Source organism: Maniola hyperantus, chromosome 17 (assembly GCF_902806685.2).
Source record: "Maniola hyperantus chromosome 17, iAphHyp1.2, whole genome shotgun sequence".
Lineage (NCBI taxonomy): Eukaryota > Metazoa > Arthropoda > Insecta > Lepidoptera > Nymphalidae > Maniola > Maniola hyperantus.
Genome location: NC_048552.1, coordinates 5,328,476 through 5,347,640, shown reverse-complemented (window position 1 = coordinate 5,347,640; position 19,165 = coordinate 5,328,476). Strand labels below are relative to the sequence as shown.

The 19,165-nt window shown below is 35.6% G+C and overlaps 2 protein-coding genes across 9 annotated transcripts in view; one reads left to right on the top strand and one right to left on the bottom strand.

The window, feature by feature from the left end:
* The window catches only part of Fur1 (Furin 1), a 200,561-nt gene extending 185,259 nt beyond the window's left edge, over positions 1–15,302 (bottom strand). For 2 of the 7 annotated variants that reach the window (XM_034977368.2, XM_034977373.2), the window contains exons 1-2: positions 15,152–15,302; positions 9,115–9,361 (exon numbers count right to left, since the gene is read on the bottom strand). In XM_034977368.2, coding sequence (XP_034833259.1) covers positions 9,115–9,276 — 162 coding nt within the window. In that variant the 5' untranslated portion in view covers positions 9,277–9,361; positions 15,152–15,302. Of the gene's footprint in view, positions 1–9,114; positions 9,443–14,969; positions 15,126–15,151 lie in introns of those variants that run through there. The other 5 variants (XM_069504226.1, XM_069504229.1, XM_069504228.1 and 2 more) reach the window with 5 other exon arrangements.
* LOC117990245 (chromatin assembly factor 1 subunit A-like) overlaps positions 1–19,165 on the top strand; it is a 457,923-nt gene that overhangs the window by 413,545 nt on the left and 25,213 nt on the right. The window lies entirely within an intron of this gene.

The window sequence follows — 19,165 nt, the reverse complement described above, 5'->3', positions numbered from 1 at the left end:
TAATTAAATCTAATTCACATAATATAACATTTCCACACACACACACACACACACACACACACACACACACACACACACACACACACACACACACACACACACACACACACACACACACACACACAGTATACAGTGTATACTTCTGCAGGATCATCGTTCCCATCTTTTATTGTCTGTGAAATTATCTGTGAAAAATAAAGATTATTTATTTATTATTTATTATTTATTAAAGTTGAACCCGTTGAGCTATGTCGGTTACTGCCGTGGTGTGTAGAAGTCAAGACAAGAGACCTATGTCCAGCTGTGGACGTCTATCGGTTGATAATGATGATGATATCTAGACTGCTAGTGGCTGTAGTGCATAAGCAAAATTAATGCAATCGGTGCCAGAGAAAGGGCGGCTGTGAATCGCAGACAGTTTGTGCTGTTCGCAGATAAAGCCGACACAATACCACTGTACCCCCTTCTTGAGGTACCCCCTGAGGGTAGGGAGACCGCTTAAGGCTTTAAGCCGACGATTGCCCCTCACAGGCACAAAAGACAGCCGGGGACGCCGCCTACTTCCCGCTTAGACTGCAGATTTAGTGTTGTTCGGAAATTGATTAGTTATCGATACTCTTGATGTATATCTAATAGTAGGTCTGTATAATTCAGTCTAGGGAGTAGGGACCCCTTCACTGTTTCATTTTATGCTCAACAAAGTGAATTTTTAGTATTTAGCTAAGTACTGACAATTTTGTTTAGTTTAACTAGGAAATAAGTATCTATATAACAACGAACCACAATATATACTGTATTCCACCTGTGTGTGTGTGTTACCAGTTACCACATTTCTGTGATATCATGGATACTAAAAGTCTTAACGATACTAATATTACCCATCCAGATCGTTGTGCCAAATCTTTTTTTCACGAATATAATGAAATAAAAATAAAAAATATTTTTCGATCAATTAAACTTTTACAAGTAGGTATGTACTTTTGAATCGTCAAATGCATCTACCACTGGTTCGGAATGCCTTACCTATAATATGCAAACTGTGGAACTAACTCCCTTCGGCGGTGTTCCCACTAGATTTCATTGTCATCAGGTTATTCAAGAGGCAGATCAACAAATTTCTGAAAGACGTAGTGGCGGTTCCTCTCGGCTCTCTCGTGCTGCAAATATTCATGAGCGGCGGTAATCACTTAACATCAAATGACCCGCCTACTCGTTTGCTCGCTATTTTTATTTAAAATAATTACAAGTAAAGTGATTTCGAACCTTTCATCGATTTCTTAGCAACACTATCAGCAAAATGGATCCAAAAGAATACGGAATCTCATTCCGAACCGACGACGCCCATTGTTTGAGTTCTCTCACAAGTCACAATTGCTTTTTCAATCCCATCCTCACAAACTATACCTTAGTTAGACTTCGATTTGTCATCCGCTTTTGTTTGTTTAACAAATGAACAGAATCATAATGACAGTCACCAACGACCATTTTGGTGATTGTTCGGAAATAGATAGGTACTCATTCACTCAGGTAGGTAGGGATCATAACTAGATAAAACTTGCTCTTTGAAATTTTTAAAATATAAAAAAGAACCAGGATTACCTTACTTTCTGCACATTTCATTTTTCTACTATTCTATATTTTAAGTAGATATTTTATTAAGATTTAACTTGTAGCTGTATTTTTGAACGACATTTATACAATTATTTATATATGCACTTACCTATTTAAACTTGCGTAACAAAAAATAAACTATAATATCAACAACAACAATTTAAATTCTCCTTTGTGCTACTTGTGACTAAAACTGTACAACAATATATATTACTTTTAAACCTCAAAATAAACTGTTATTTACAGCCGTACTCAGAGTCGCTTAATCGTTACTTTTGATTGAGTTAAACGAGACAGAGCTATATCTCTCTCACATAAATCTGTCTCGTTTTAACTCAATCTTAAGGCGAGTCACCGAGGCGGGCAGCGCGGCTTTGAAGTAAACCGCTTGGTAACGTTCAAATTCTGTGTTTCAAACGTTAAATTTGAATTTAATAAATTATAGAAGTCCTGTTGAAAACCAAAATTTAGCAGGTTCTCTGTAGTACTTAAAGACAAATATTTCCATATAAAAATTATTTGCCAAGTCAGAAATTTTAGTATTAAATAATTCGTTTTAGACTTTTATTTCGGCTTATTTCAAGATTTTATTTGATCGAGTGAAGTACTTCCTATTGTGTATCAAAGTAGCACATTCTTTAGACAATGTCTTTAGGTATATTGTATATTTTTAGCAAGGCCATTATTTAATAGTAAATACCTAAAACATTTGATCTAGCAAACCAGTTTTTTCCGCTTAGCCTCGGTGACTCGCCTTAAGTAACGATTAGCGACTCTGAGTGCGGTGGTTTGTGCTTAAAAGATCAGAAATAAGGTCGCCGGTCTTGTGTCAACAACTTTAAGCATCATAAAATGAGTGTGTTAAACAGTTTTGCACCAACGCACTTTGGAGACGACACAATTTCGCATGCCCTGGCCAGGTCATTCTCCGCAGCGCGGCGCCAACTCATTTTGGCAATCCTCCGACAGTTGTGTTCGCCATACATCCGGCTATATCAGCGCAGACATAAAGAGAATGAAATTTGAATACAAACAAATATTTTTTGTTGGCAGTTGCATCTTTTCGACGCTCTCAACTCGGTCTTCTTATCTTTCTGTTATATCTACCTACCATTTATTATGAATTCAGAGCACATTTTTGCCTAAAAAAAGCACATTTACTTAGATTAACATTTGAGACAACACTCAACAACAACCCCAGAGTAAGTCGGTGGGTTACGTACATATATATCTACTTATATATTTTAGAATAGCCCCCGAAGATACCTACGCCTAGAATCTCCACCACACTCTTGCGTAGACAACTCGGAGATCTCAGCTCAGAAGTCGGAACTAATGTAGGCACCCACTAACTATAATATTATGCTCGATAAATCATCGAACATATTTCGATACGAATACACCTACCTTTAATCATCTTGCAATAATTTAGACCGACAGGGCAAGGATCCGATTTTTCATCGATTTAAACACTGGACTCTATTCATCTTAACTTAACTGTCTGTTTTAGGAACAAACCTTAGTTCAAACTAAGTAGCTTTCCTTAATATGGATCTATATTATGGCCTACAGTTTCCAGAGGAATGGGTATTCGTTATAATAATAGATATCTAGACGAATTTTCCGGCCACAATGATCACTGCGTACAACAAAGGCAACCCTCCTTGAACATTTTGCGTGTCATTTAACAAGAATAAAAAGATATTTATTGTAATACATGGATAATCCGCGGTGAGAAGATGGCGTTCTGCCTTTTTCATTCGAAGTACCTACAATGAATCATGAATAGCCTTTTATTCTGCTACGTTTGCGGTTTCTTTATGATCACCTTTCATTCCAGATTTCAGCTGAGATTTTAATGTTGAAAATATTGATAGGTATAAATCCCACAAATTGCTATTGCGCTGGAACCATGTCTCATTATTTAACATCAAAATAACGTCACTTCTACGTCAGCTGAAATAAAAATATACCATCAGCTTGAAACTTCAGTCTAGTGCTGACGTCACTAAATGGCGGCCACACGCATTAGCAATTTGCGGGACTTATGGTAGAGTTACTGTATTGTTCCGAAGTCTGGCTAATATAAAGAACTTATTCTACCTTTAAAACTTTACCTAGTAACCATTTATCAGTACATATATTAGTTTATCCACGCATCACGCAAAAACCGCTGAATCAATCGATGGAAATTTCACAGTTCAAATTGTTAGGTAAAAATTGATTTAAATTCTTAGAAATAATTTAAGATTGATAATTTCCTTATTGATTAAATTCACATTTGACGCCTGTTGTGAGGCCGTGGTTTGTATAAATTTGGGCTATACAAAGCTAGAATATATATTGGTAAGTATTCCATTTCCAAGTTTTGCAGAACACTTTTATTTACTTTTTAAATTTAAATTTAAGTATGAAGACTACATTTTTTTAGTCCCATAATAAGGGCTTTTGCATCCGAAATAAATTATTAAAACAAGTAATTGAGGGCACTGCAAGTCAATATATCTAACAGCACTGGAGAGACCCAGCAAACCTGTTGTTACATCTCATAACAAGTTACAAGTTACAACACATTACCTAAGCAATTTAAACAGTATTTTTCTGTTTACATAATTATGTAAACATTTCAATACCACTCCACTCCACTTGGTATTCCGAAGACAACGACCAACTCGACGCGACCGCAAAGTGAGCGATCGCTGACAGACAAGCAACAGACTGGCGACAGACTAGAATTAATAATTGGACGCTGTAGAATAGTCGAAACCACAATTGAGTAGCAAATATAGGTCTAGGTATAAAAAGCTGTGATAGCCTAATAGTTAGGACGTCCGCCTGCTAATCGGAGGTCGAGGGTTCGATCCCGGGCACGCACCTCTAACTTTTCGGAGTTATGTGCGTTTTAAGTAATTAGATATCTCTTGCTTTAACGATGAAGGACAACATCGTGAGGAAACCTGCATGCCTGAGAGTTCTCCATTATATTCTCAAAGGTGTGTGAAGTCTGCCAATCCGCATTTGGCCAGCGTGGTAGACTATGGCCAAAACCCTTCTCACTCTGAAAGGAGGCCCGTGCTCTGTGAAAAGTTGCTGGTCATTTCCATTTTGAAAACAACAGCTAAGTACGAGTATATATTGATGTCATCATTTCTCCTTTGTCATCGACACAATGATTCATCGCTATTATATCATTGAGTACAAATTGATTCACTCAACAATTAAGTACCTAACTGCCCAGTGCCCATCTGATGTCAGCTTTCAACAAAATCATTAATCCTAATGAGGAGAGAACGGTCAATGATTTGTTCGGACCACTTTGACTCTCGTTAATTGGTGTAATTTGTAACAATCTTCTTAGTTTGAATTGGTCCAATAGGTACTCAACACAATAGGTAGGGATTTGAATTAATTTATCTGCTTTAAATGCTTTAAGTACTGAAACTTCTCAAATGAAAAAATAATCGAAAATTTTTTTGGAGAACCGGTGGTTTGAAAAATCAACACTTAGTTGAAAATAACAACCAACTACCTACCTTAGTGAAGTATTGTACCTTATTATACACGTTAGAATCAGGCGAGGGATCAACTGAAAACGGTTTTCCGATTTCGCAAACAAAGCCCCGAACTCCTTGTTAAAGTTTTCGCACATTCGACAGACTCGACGAAGACTCGACTACAAATGCACGGAAATGCATGTAAAGCGTGGAAAGCGAGCTTTATATCGTGTTCCTTACGGTGGAACTTCCAACATGGTATCTAATTGAAAGAAGCGTACAACGAGTGGACTACACGTGGTCCATGTTTCATTACATTAGAACCATATTAGAACATAATAATTTAATAGGTCCATATAGTCCATACGTCCACGCAATTCGTTGAAGCTGAACCGAACGTTGGAGTTGCAACGGTGTTCGATTAGTGGTGTCGGTGTGATGTGTGAAGACCTTTTGTCTGTCAGTCGTAACTAAATAACATAATAGTTTAAACCCACTCCGCTTGACCACCCATGCAGAACAAACACAGACATTAAGCAAGACCATTGTCCTGCAAACGTAGACAATTCCCTTTAGTTACAAAATGTAACTTCGAGTTTACATCCCAGCTTAGCGTCCATCTGCTCATAATGTCTCTCTGGACCTTAGGAATACAATGCTTAAGCTTAATGTTAAAATTAAACAATCATAGTAAGAACGACCGCTCACATTTTGTACATAATTTTATAGTTGTCCTACAATAGGTGGCTTATCATACAGAAAAAGGCAATTTCAATTTTAAAGGCATTTTTAAAGCAAAATACGGCAGTGCTCCCAGTTATTTTTATTTTATAGTACCTAACGATTTCTATGAAATGACTAGTTAACAAAAGATCGATTCGTTTATTTTTTCAATCCAATAAATAAATAGTCGTAAAAATTTAATGCTTTCCATGGAACAACACGCCGAGTCGGTATAAAATGGAAACACAATGTTCTGATTGATATACGATGTTTGTAATAGACCACACTTTTACGGGAGCACGTATTTTTGATCCCAAAACCATTTACAGAACACTCTAAAGTGTAACGTTCATTTTGTTTTCAATATAATATACCTACACTTGCACAGAATGTTAAACGCAAGATCATATTATTTACAAGATGATGCTCGTGATTTAGTTTTTTTTCCTCAGCCGCGAGATCTCTTTTGAATTTATTTTAAGAATAATAGAAACTTAAGAATATAATATACTAAGTTAAGATAGGTCAAAATTTAATTAGGGTATTATGGATCTGGCATAATCACATAGTGATTAAAAGATCCCAGAAAAAAATTTATTAAAAAGCTTTAAGCCTTTTTAAGAGATATTCCACGAAAATAGTATCTAACTACCTACGTTAAATAAAGACTTGAAATCGCGTTGTCACATTAAACAAATATGTCTGCCCACTTAAATTTCCTGTTTATTTCTGTCTTCCCATTTCTCGTGGCGAGTGCTTTCTTCAAATGGAAGCTGAATTAGTGTTAAATATTTGAATATCCACCGTAACACTGTTTGTTTTGTCAACATTTAAATATTTTAAATTTTTATGAAGTTCGTGGTCTAACAAAATGTAATAACTTAGACAACATGAATAACGTAGCGGAAGATTCTTTCGATCGAGATCCAATTTTGACCGAAAAAAGTTTTGTCATGTAAGTACATACTTACCTACAACATATTGAAACCAAAGAGTAACCAAGTTGGTACTGTAACTATTTGACATGTTGATAAGTAGTTGAGTACTAGGTAGGTATAGGCATTTCTTACGTATGAGCCTTACACATAGCTGTGAGTGTGACCATATCTTGTTTGATGTAAAATTCACACTTGAAATAGGTAGGTAGCTTCTCTATTATATTATGAGATTCGAATAGCAGTAAGTTAGTAACTAAAATAACCACTGCGCATCTCCATACGTCAGTGGGACGTCAATTAACTCGTATAAGTAAAGTGGTAACTGCCGCTAAATGGAACGTTTCCTCAGATCTGTTGTTGTTACATGAGTTTGCAGCATATGCGGTCTACTCAAAATAACGTACTAATTTTATCTCCTGCGCCTTGGAGCCGACATCTGATACGCCTCGCGTCTTTAATCATGTGTTATTCTGTATTCAGTTCAACTGAGGTTCAAAATTATTATTATTATAAGTAGGTATTCATATTCCGTTAGTTCAACTGGGTTGTCCAAACGTCACGTTATAATGGAGATTGTCAATGAGTCAGATCTCGCGGTTTGAAATTACAAAATAATAATATAATTTTAGTCCGCGACTGGTCGAGATTACCATGTGTGCGTGTGACAGCCCCCGCGCTAACCCGGTGCGGGCGAGCGCGGGTGACGTGTATGTGTGCGGGGTGTCCCCCTGCCACATACCCCGATTACCATCTCGACCTGTCGCGGACTTATAGGCAAGCCTCATCAGTGCAAAGTGTGTTTTGCTTTTCTTGCCGTCTTGATTTTTTTGATGTGCAAAAGCATGAAGATAGCTGGTGCTAGTGGATAATACTTACTTAAACAGATTTATTGGCGGCGAGGACGCGAAGGGTTTCGTACGCGACATCGGCCGTCGCCTAGGGAAAGAGGTTGCGATCCGCGCTCTGGGGCCTACCTGGTCCAAAGGTTGTCCATCGCCATTCAGCGTGGCAATGGTGCCAGCTCAATGGGCACCTTTGGCCCAGGGGCAACCAGGGGCGGTCTTTTTGACGACGTTTAATTTTAAGTTGGTAAGGTTTATTTAAGTTTGTATCTTTTAATTTAATATTTTTTAAGTAGGTACCTACTTTTAATTTAGATTTAAGTTAATTTAATAGAATCCTAATTTGAATTTTAATATTTAATAAACACTAAAATATTTATAGGTTAAAATAAATGAAAAATAAAAAACAATTATTTCAACCAGATCAAGATTATATTTTTTGACTAATGACACACAAGGTGTGTGTAATTAAATAGAGCCTCAATAGCTCAATCGGTAAAGGAGTGGACTGAAAACCGAAAGGTAGACACTTCAAAACCCGTCCGTTGCACTATTGTGGTACCTACTCCTAGCACGAGCCTGACGCTTAGTTGGAGAGGAAAGGGGAATATTAGTCATTTAATATGGCTAATATTCATTAAAAAAAAAAAAATTGTGATTAATATAATTAAAGTATACAGACGAAAATGATTATATAACTATAGAATTTAACTGTGACCTCTTTTGTAAACTAAAAATAACCTTGTCCGCATTGCTGCGGTGTGGATACAAATTACAAAGCTAAGACGGAAACCACAAAACGGTCAATGCAATCTTATAAAAGCGAGTACCTAGGTAATAGGTATAGCACGCGACAGGTCGAGATGGCAATCGGGGTATGAGGGGGAGGGACGCCCCACACACCCGCACGTCACCGCATCAGGTTAGCGCGGAGGCTGTGCGGGATGTCCTCACCCCGATTGGCATCTCGACCTGTCGCGTACTATAGGTACAACGTGGTACAACATAAGTCATTTATTTTATTTATCTTTTGGACTTTTAGACACTGTGATCACTAAATTGCCCCTAATTGATCGCACTTTTGATAGATTGTTATATTTTTCGATAAACAATGTACCTATCTACTTACAATGATAAATTTCGAAATAGTTATTTAATAACCAACTGGGTAGGTAGTAGGTACGGTTAACGGTACCTGCCTATATTAATTTAAAATTTTAAATCGTTACTCAAATACCAAAATCTATATAGGTATAAATGTATAAACAAGGCTCGCGATTTGGCATGAACGTGAGAATCCTAAAAATCCAGTAAATTTTGCTCAACTTACCTATCTGCCTCCCCGGCTCCTCGGCGGTACGCGCTGTGGTCTTTTAAGCACAAGGGTCTGGGCTTGATTCTCGGCAGGGTCAATTTGGATTTTTAGAATCGGCCCGCTTTATTTCATTTTACCAGTATAATAATAAGGTCCTTGCCTGCTCAAAGTAGTTGAATTAAAAAATTTACCTCTCCAAGATTGATGAAGCCGTGATCCAGAGCAACGTCATCTGCTGTCTGCTTCCCACCAGGAACATGGACTGCCCATGTCGGCGTGTAGTGGCAGATGGCCACTTTTATCTCCCACATCAGACACACCAGGATGGCAAAGGATACTAAGCCCCGCGCCATCGCACTCACACACTCACGATCTAGTACTTGTCAGCATGGCACACGCACGACACAATGTGTACTTCCTTTTTCAAGGTTTCAATTTCTAGAATAGAACGTAGAGGATGTCGCTAAAGTTTATGTTTTAAGGCCTAGGTAGGTATGGTGTTTTAATCATCTTCTTCTTCTAAATATATAAAATTCAAAGTCCTGACTGACTGACTGACTGATTTATATCCACGTATATGATTTTTCAAAATTAAGGGTGGTAAAATAGGGGATGAAAGTTTGTATAGGAAAGTTTTAATATTATTGTTAATCATTAACTTGAAATTTGGAAGGTAGGTTCTTTCTAGCGGGTAGGTGTCAGCTGAAACACCGTACCTGGTGAAACTGAGTGAGTAGCTAAATGAGGCCTTTTGCAGCAGGGAAATTTCTAATTTCATGAACCAGAAATTTTTCGCAACTTATAAACTTGTAAGTATGGAAGGGAAAACGTGGTGATTTGACTTGTTTGATACATCCATTTAAGCTGAATAGGTTTACGAATTACGCAGAGTTTGTTAACTTGGAACGTCCCTCCATCTCGCTGGACTGACGACCTGTAGAAGGTGGAGGGAAGCGGATGAATGAGAAAGGCGGAGGACCGTGTTTGGTCGCGCGCTTTTGAAAAGGTCTATGTTTAGGTGCTATGGACACTAGGCTGATGGATTGGATTGAATTGGAAAAACACTGGCACAATTATATGTATAAAGATTAGGTACTCTGTGACTCAGGGCTCTGTAGGCCTTTCCATAACTAGGTAGAAAAACAACTTCTACACATAATAAGTATAAAAGACATAGATCATAGATGTAGGTACTTACTTACTTGAAAAAGTAAAGTGAAATCATAGTAAAATAAGTATTCGAAAGAAAGTAAAAGTAGATCAGAGAGAAACTGTTCTCTATTGCTAATTTCGATTCCCAAATCGAAACCAGTGAATTTTAATTAAGAGTAGGTTTGCTATAGTCAGCGTTTTTTATTTTTATTTGAATTGTTTTACTTACATTAAATAGGTACCTAAGTAGTAAATAATGAAAAGTAAAGTTAAAAAAAATATGAGGTAAGTAACAATTTTCAAATTATTTAAATTCTACTATGATTATTTTTATTGAACTATTTTTATTTTTTTATTTTTTTTGAACTTCTTTATCCACGATTGATGAAAGTCATTTTATGAATGATTTTAATAAATAGATAATTCAATAAGACTCCAATTTGTAGTTCTTTGCTATTGGACTGAATTCTTTCAAAGTCGATGTATGCCTTGTTGTGATTGTAAAAAGGAAACTTGCCAAAATTTATAAAAGTCGACCAATTTTTATTTTTATTTTATTTTTTATTTTCAACACTTCCGTCTAGCTTTACAATTATAAATTCAATATTATTGGACCAAATTCTATCAAAAACTATTTCTGAGGTTTCTTGTGATTAAAAAAGGAACTTTTGTCGAAATAAAAAGTGAACACCATTTTGGAGTTATTCCACCAAATTCTCTCAAAATAAATATACCTAGTAATCATAAAAAAGCGGAAACTGTTAACTTTTAAAATATTTCCATCAAGTTGGTAGGTACCTAATTAGCATTTAAAACCAGATTGATTTATACTTGGCGAACGTGAGTACCTAGAATTTGAATTCAATTTCAACTTCGAATTAGAGCGTTAGCTAAATTTTGAAACACAATTATTTACGTTGGATAAGATTGGATTTGGATTGGATTCTTCAACGAAAAGTTACTTAAATGAAAGACGAGGATAAATAATTACACTTAGATATAAATTCAGATAATAAAATACTCCTTACTGAAACAGATACTATAATTACTTTTAATAGTCAAAAAATGGCCCTGTCTTTTAAACAAGTCATTCAATTTTTGTTTTATCTAAATCTACTTAAAACCTTACCCCTAAATCCCTTACTCATAAAAATTTATAAACTACCTAGAAAATCCTTACAGATATCAAAAATATCACTAGTAAGTATTGATATAATAAATATTATAATGCGTACAATGATAAACACGATAGTACTGTTATTGGAGTGAACACGTTTAAAATAAACAAGTAAGTAAGTAAGCGAACTGTAGAGATAAGATAAGGAGCATCCATTAACATAAAGACACAACAGAACATACTTGAACTATATACAAATTACATGAGTAATATCTATGTATATTATGTACATCCCCCAAGGCGGGACTTTTCTTGTACGTTATTTACATAAAATTAGTACTTGATTATGAGTAATCTCGTATACGTGATACAGTTCAGATAATAGTATTTCTAATTAATTATAATTATTCATTTATTTCTCTACATAGTGGTGGATTGTGATCTTCTCCACGAACCATCTGTTGTTTATTTACTGTTACGACGATAATCTGTAACCCTTTCGTCAAGTCAAATTACCCTTGAATATTATCTGGTTTCGTATAAACTTAGGAAATGTAACTACACAGTTAAATAATTTATATTTTTCTTGACAGTACATGACAATTGCAAATACTTATTATTCGTCTTTTCTTTCAAACCTCTGATCATTCAAAAAGATAAGCCTATATCAATTTATAACAAGATTTTTATTCACCTGGTTTTTTTTTCAATTTAGTCTTAAAAAATATTTAATTCTAATTCATAATATCTTACGTTTTTTTTTATTAAAAGAGTTAGTAATGTAGCATGTAATTCATTTAAATACGGTTGGGGACCACTGTCGTCGTATACAATTACATCGTTACGCCAAAAATGGCCCTTGTTAAAACTTCGACCGTTGTAGCAAGACTCCCGTCAAAAAGTGGGTCAAGTACATAACAAGGACAACAAAGACCCTCGACAGAGTTCAGCATTCTATGATTCCTCTTCATTATCGTATCGTTGGGTTATCATTCATCATTCGAGTTTATTTCCTCATGTATATTTATCAAGTGAAAACTTTGTATGATGTAACGGAGAAAATTCCGTAAGATGGCTTTTGCAAATAAAATTAGATAGGAAACTGAAAGGTCTCCTTTCTATTGCATCTAGAAAGTTCACGGGCATTGGCATTCTACAGATTTTTGCCTAGATATTGTGCTCAAGGTTGCATACTGACGTTAAAAACGACACTTTCGAAATTAATAGAGCATATTCAGAAGATCACATCAGGAATTTGGCTGTATGTATTTCCGAATAATGCAACAACTTTAGGCTGGTTATACTTGCTATATGAACCACGGTATCTATGAGTAACATTGGCTTTGTGGCATTTTTAAAGTTGCAAATATGTATCACAATTGCTATCATGAAATGCAATACCTTGGAATACCAACATATTTAATCCGTTATTTATCAAGGATAGAACTATAAGATCTCTTCTTAACTAAGTAACATATTATGATTGCAATAAACAAATAAAATAAAATAATAAAATATTTACTATGTATTACTTATCATTTTTTTCATTTTTCAAGTCAAGGCGATCTTAACTTGGCAATGAACATGTTTTTATTAATTGGCATCCGGCATGCAAGCACATGCGAACAGAATTTGCGCGGTTATAACTGAAATCATTAATCAATTTTTTTAAGCATAATTGTATACAAATGATAATATTTGAACTACAATTTGTGTTACTTTTCTTTGTATATTATGTTGATACTCTGTCTGTTGCAGTAGTATTAAAACTTATTGGCCACTGAGAAGTTAGTCACAAGTCGCATTTTAAAGACATTATTTTAATCTTTTTGGCTACTCACTTCTCAGTTGCCAATTCAATGTTGCTTTGAAACGTTATGTACATTTATATGTATATTATGTACATTTGTAAAACAAATTGATAACTTTTTAGCAACTTCTCGCTGAAATAGATATTTCAACACTCAAAATGTATTGTTAATTGTTAGATATATGACTTGTCAAATAATATTGGATAAAGTTCATGAGTAATCTAAATATTTGGAATACCTATTTGGAATTGTATCAACAAAATAATGATGTTGATGATGTTGAAAATAATATGGACGCTTGATAACTGGTATATATTCATAATTCATATTTGAATATGGTTCGTGGATATTTACATAATGCAAATATTAAACAATCGGATTATTCAATAGACGGTAAATGAGTAATTTATTAAAGTTTTAGTTTATTACGTATGTAGTATTTCTCTTTAACTGTTTTATAGTAGATAAGTACCTACTTTTCTATTGTTTTCCATAACCATTAGTGGTTATATTAATTTGACTAAATAATACATAGTTGTATCAGGTAGTTCAAGTGAATTATGCATGTGGAACTCAGTAATAAAGAAAATGGATGTGGTTTCATACAGCCTTGGGTCTACTGTTTCATTTTGAAGTTATAGACGCTATTTGCAAAAAATATACTTCTGCAAAACTTGAAACTCACACACGAGGAATTCAATCGGAAAGCGTTTTTAAGATTTTGCGTTACTCGGATCTCGAGTTGAATCTATTTTCATGCATTTCCTTAGTCCTTTCTAATATTAGATACGGCCGTAGTTTTGTTCATTGTCATTTCCTTTATATATTATGCCATATCAGGTTTTAATAAATGGCTAGTAACTAAGTAACTACCATATTACTTTTTTGTTACATTGACTTTATTAATATACTGCCTTGACCTTTGTTAAATAAAACTCAATATTATGTACTTAATTCATTTGTATCCAATACATTATTGTTAAGTATATATATATCTGTTTAGCTTTCTATTGAGTCAGACAGAGTTCGTAATCGGCCTTAACCTGATTTCAATTTATATCACACAAGCAAGTACTTCCTACTTATTTAATAGGTAGGTAAGTTCTTTCGTTTTAATTTGTGCTGCATCACGCATGAACGATCTTTTTTGCGCGTTACTAAATTAAATTAGTGATATCTGTAATATTTCAAGCTTTGAATGACGAAACAAGAAACAGTTGAAAATAGTGTGTAAGCCGTTAATTTTGAAGTTTGCTTTTGAATTTATCATGACATAGGTACTTTCTACACAATGTTAAGACATCTACGTAATTAAGCACTAAGTCCTTAATATATGTTTTCTTTGCGCTTCTTCAACTCTTATAAAGTAAAGTAACTGTATTCAATCACTTAATATTCGATTCGATGTAACTATAAGAGAAATAATAAATGTATTTGGAGTGTGCCTATCTACTCGTAGGTGTTAGTAAATTTTAAGTGGGCCAGAGATAAAACTGTTTAGCCTGCGTTTTTGTAAATCGCTGTCTGGGTGGCACTACAACATTAACAGCTATTTTACACTCCGTTCAACGTCAGTAGGTACTACAATGTTATTTAAATTATTATTTACTTTGGCATCCAATCAATTATACTGTAGAGATTTCACAAAATGCATTATTTATTGAAAAATAACTATGTAAGATTACGTATTATCTTATCTACTATTATTGGTTGAGTTATATATATGTACATATATAGGTATACATATTGTAAACATCTGATATATTTTCGTCGTACAATTCAGTAAGTAAATTTATTTAAAGCGATTCAAAATTCACGAAATTCATTATAAATAGGTAATCGATAATAATTAATCAATCAAAAACTGATTTTTACTATCTGAATCATGATTCATGAATGTGTGGTAGGGTGGATTGTGTAAACATTTTGTTTTGTGAGTAATCGTCTTCGCAAGTATTTCGCTTACAGCCCACAATTCGAAGTGTATGTATCATCGATGGAATCCGAAGGGAAGGACCAAGATTCCGTGGCACTAGACAATAGTAGCCGGTGAGAGTCGGCGCCGCTGTGACGAGCGTTCACCTCTCATCCCGTTTTGCTCGGTAATATTTTGTTGGATAACGCTCGGTAAAGGGAAATCTGACGTACAAACTTATAGCGACATCCACTAGGGTGCACTGTGATACACTATTGTCATTATAGATTACGGCACGACTGTCAGGAGCGCGTGAATATCAGGAAAGAACGGCACCGAACACGCCCGTCACGTTCAAACACGTGATGCTGACTGTTTTACTTGCTCTCTCGCCTGGCCTGATTGGAGCGCGAGACAACTCGGGAACTCGGGCTTGCCAGTCGCGAAACGTTTTTGTATTTTAAAGCCTTTTTTGCATCCACTTTTTTATATTGTCTGTTTTTGTCCGGTATTTTGTAAATAAATATCAGTTACTTACATTATATTTACCATTATTATAAGCCAGTTTGAAACGCTCAAGTTTTAAGACCGATTCTTTCAAAATAGGTTTGTGAACAGCATAGCATACCTATAGGAATTTTTATCAAAAATTTTAAAAGGTCGATGTCATTTTGAATTTTTTTGTTATAGGATCGATATGTTTCATATGGCTATCTGAGGTTCCTTGTATGTATAAATATAAGGCAAAATAATAAATATAAGGATCATAAAAAAAAGGAACTGTATTAATATTTTAAAAGTGCACGAGATTTTGAAATTCCTTGCTTTTGGACTGAATTCTTTGATAATCATATTATCTGGGTTTCTTTTCCTTTATAAAAAAGAAAAGTAAGAAACTGTTGTCAAAATTTCAAAAAGTCGACTCCATATTGAACTTCTTTACTATTGGACTGAATTATTTCAAAAATGTATCTTGTGAATGTTCGAAAAAAAGGAAACTTGCCAAAATTTTGTTTTTGGATTTGGACTGAATTCTTTAAAAAACTACCTACATCTGGGATGTCTTGTTATCATAAAAAACCGGCCAAGTACGAGTCGGACTGGTGTACCGAGAGGATTCCGTATCTGCCTACCGCCAACTGCATTATATAAGTTTGCAATCGCAATTTTTCAATTTAATACAAACTTATTGTAAGATTTTCGGCTTTTCTCATTTACTTGTGCTGTACCTAAGACATTGCTTCTTGCCATTTATTTTTAGGGTTCCGTACCTACCTCAAAAGGAAAAACGGAACCCTTATAGGATCACTTTGTTGTCTGTCTGTCCGTTTGTCCGTCCGTCCGTCCGTCCGTCCATCCGTCCGTCCGTCTGTCCGTCCGTCTGTCTGTCTGTCTGTCTGTCTGTCTGTCTGTCTGTCGGTCTGTCAAGAAACCTACAGGGTACTTCCCGTTGACCTAGAATCATGAAATTTGGCAGGTAGGTAGGTCTTATAGCAGACATTAGGGGAAAAATCTGAAAACCGTGAATTTGTGGTTACACCACAAGAAAAAAATTAAAACTTGTTCATGATCAAATATTGCTATTTTCAACTTTTAAAGTAAAATTACCATACCAAGTGGAGTATCATAATTACCTTGTACATTCTAAAACAGATTTTGATTTAATTTTAGGCATTTAGAAACTGGGTAAGTAGATGTATTCTGTGAACCGCATTAAGATTTTCATACAAAAATAGAATTTTTTTCATCTAACCCATACGTGTTGGGGGGGAGGATATCTATAAATAGGTCTTCAAAAATGATATTGAGGTTTCTAATCTCATTTTTTTCTAAACTGAATAGTTTGCGCGAGAGATACTACCAAAGTGGTAAAATGTGTTTGTGTGTTCCCCCCCTTCAATAGATTTACTTTAATCCATTGAAGATTTTCTATGAAAAAATATTTTATTATCACTCAGCAGTAATGTAGAAGTACCCAATGTCAAATGAGCTTGGTGGCTATTATTTTGTGGCAGACACCGAGTTAGCGAATCACCCTGCTGAACAGAGACAATTTAGAAAATTTAAATGCCTAAATTGCCCCTGCCAGGAATCGAACCAGGGACTTCCCACTGCGCCAGGGAAGACGTCAAACAAATAAAACTTATATCTGTCTATAATCTATAACCTATCTGGCTCTCTATACATAATTACATCACTCTCCACCGGAAAGATTAAGGTTGGTAAATAACTATAAAGCACCTTACCTTAACTTCCGGCCGGCCCTTCCCACGTTCTGCAGGGGCTTTTGAGGGCACCTTAAGCCAATTCTGTTCCGGTTATTATCATTAATTAAACAAAAGAATTTCTGAGAACAAAGTACAAGGTTCGGCGTTTAATTGACTGATTACTTATCTGTTTATCACCGTTTATGAAGTTGGCAAACGAAGTTTTGATAAGGTCAGATACCTACGGAATAGTTCGATTAAATCTATTTGGCGGCTGAGAAATTACTTCATTAGGTACCCATATAGGTATACATATTATAAATGCGAAAGTGTGTTTGTTTGTTGGTTTGTTCTTCAATCACGTCGCAACGGAGTAACGGATCGACATGATTTTTAGGGGTTTCGTACCTCAAGAGGAAAAACGGAACCCTTATAGGATCATTTTGTTGTCTGTCTGTCTGTCAGTCAAGAAAGCTGTACTGTAGTGTACTACTGTAGGGTACTTTCCGTTGACCTAGAATCATGAAATTTGGTAGAAAGGTAGGTCTTATAGCAGACATGAGGAGAAAATCTGAAAACCGTGAAGTTGTGGTTACATCACAAGAAAAAACCGGCCAAGTGCGAGTCAGGCTCGCGCAATGAGGGTTCCGTACTACAGTCGTATTTTTTCGTAATTTTGCAGGATAATTCAAAAACTATGATACATAAAAATAAATAAAAATCTGTTTTAGAATGCACAGGTGAAGACCTTTCATATGATACCGGGGACTTGATATAGTTATCTTACTTAGAAAATTGAAAATACTAATTATTAGTTCATGACCACAATTTAATTTTTTTTGTGTGATGTAACCGCAAATTCACGGTTTTCAGATTTTTCCCCAAATGTCAGCTATAAGATCTACGTACCTGCCAAATTTAAGACGATGCGTTGCGTTGCGATTCGAAGCGATGCGATGCGTTGCGATGCGATGCGATGCGTTGCGTTGCGTTGCGATGCGATGCGATGCGATGCGTTGCGTTGCATTGAGTGGCGTTGCGTAGCGATGCGTTGCGATGCGATGCGATGTGTTGCGTTGCATTGTGATGCGTTGCGATGCGATGCGATGTGTTGCGTTGCATTGTGATGCGATGCGATGTGTTGCGTTGTATTGTGATGCGATGCGATGCGATGCGAATCAATGCTATGCGTTACGTTGCATTGCGTGCATTGCGTTGCGTTGTGATGCGATACGATGCGTTGCGTATGGACCTCAATCAACACCAACACCACTTCATCTTAGACTGTACCTACGGCATTTCCCAATAGGAAAGATCTCACAGGTACAAACACAACAAAACAGGTGTGAATAACTTAAATTAAGTAAATAAATTAAAATACTACCTATTTAAATAAAACTATTATATATTTTTAAATGATAAGCGTAGCTGTAGGTACTTATCTCTCAACTACGCCAGCCAAAATTGTAAGTGCTCTTGAAGTACGTAGGTACCTTGAAAAATATCCAAGTCCCAACTTTTCAATGAGTTTTGTAACCTCCATGGGGCAATGAGATCCCGGATTTCTCGAGAACGTATAATCATACAAAACAGGGCTCGTATGTATATTCGTAGAAGGAAATTTCAAAAAATTACGTTAGGAAACGAGAACGGAATAAGTTATTAGGGTTGCGTTGAGTGGCTTTGTTTGATTTTTAAGATTTCGTAGCCAGAGGGTGCCCGTAGCGACGTAGCCGTAGCAGAATTCAAATTTAAAATATTTCAGACTAGATGATGCCCGCGACTTCGTCCGCGTGGATTTAGGTATTTAAAAATCCTGTGGGAACTCTTTAATTTTCGGGGACAAAAGTAGCCTATGTTCCCCGGGATGTAAGCTAAGTCTGTACCAAATTTCATCAAAATCTGTTAACTGCTGGGCCGTGAAAAGCCAGCAGAAGGACAGACAGACAGACACACTTTCGCATCTATAATATTATTAGTATGGGAGTATGGATTACCTAATAAAGACAATTGACTATTGAGATATACCTACCTTCTAGG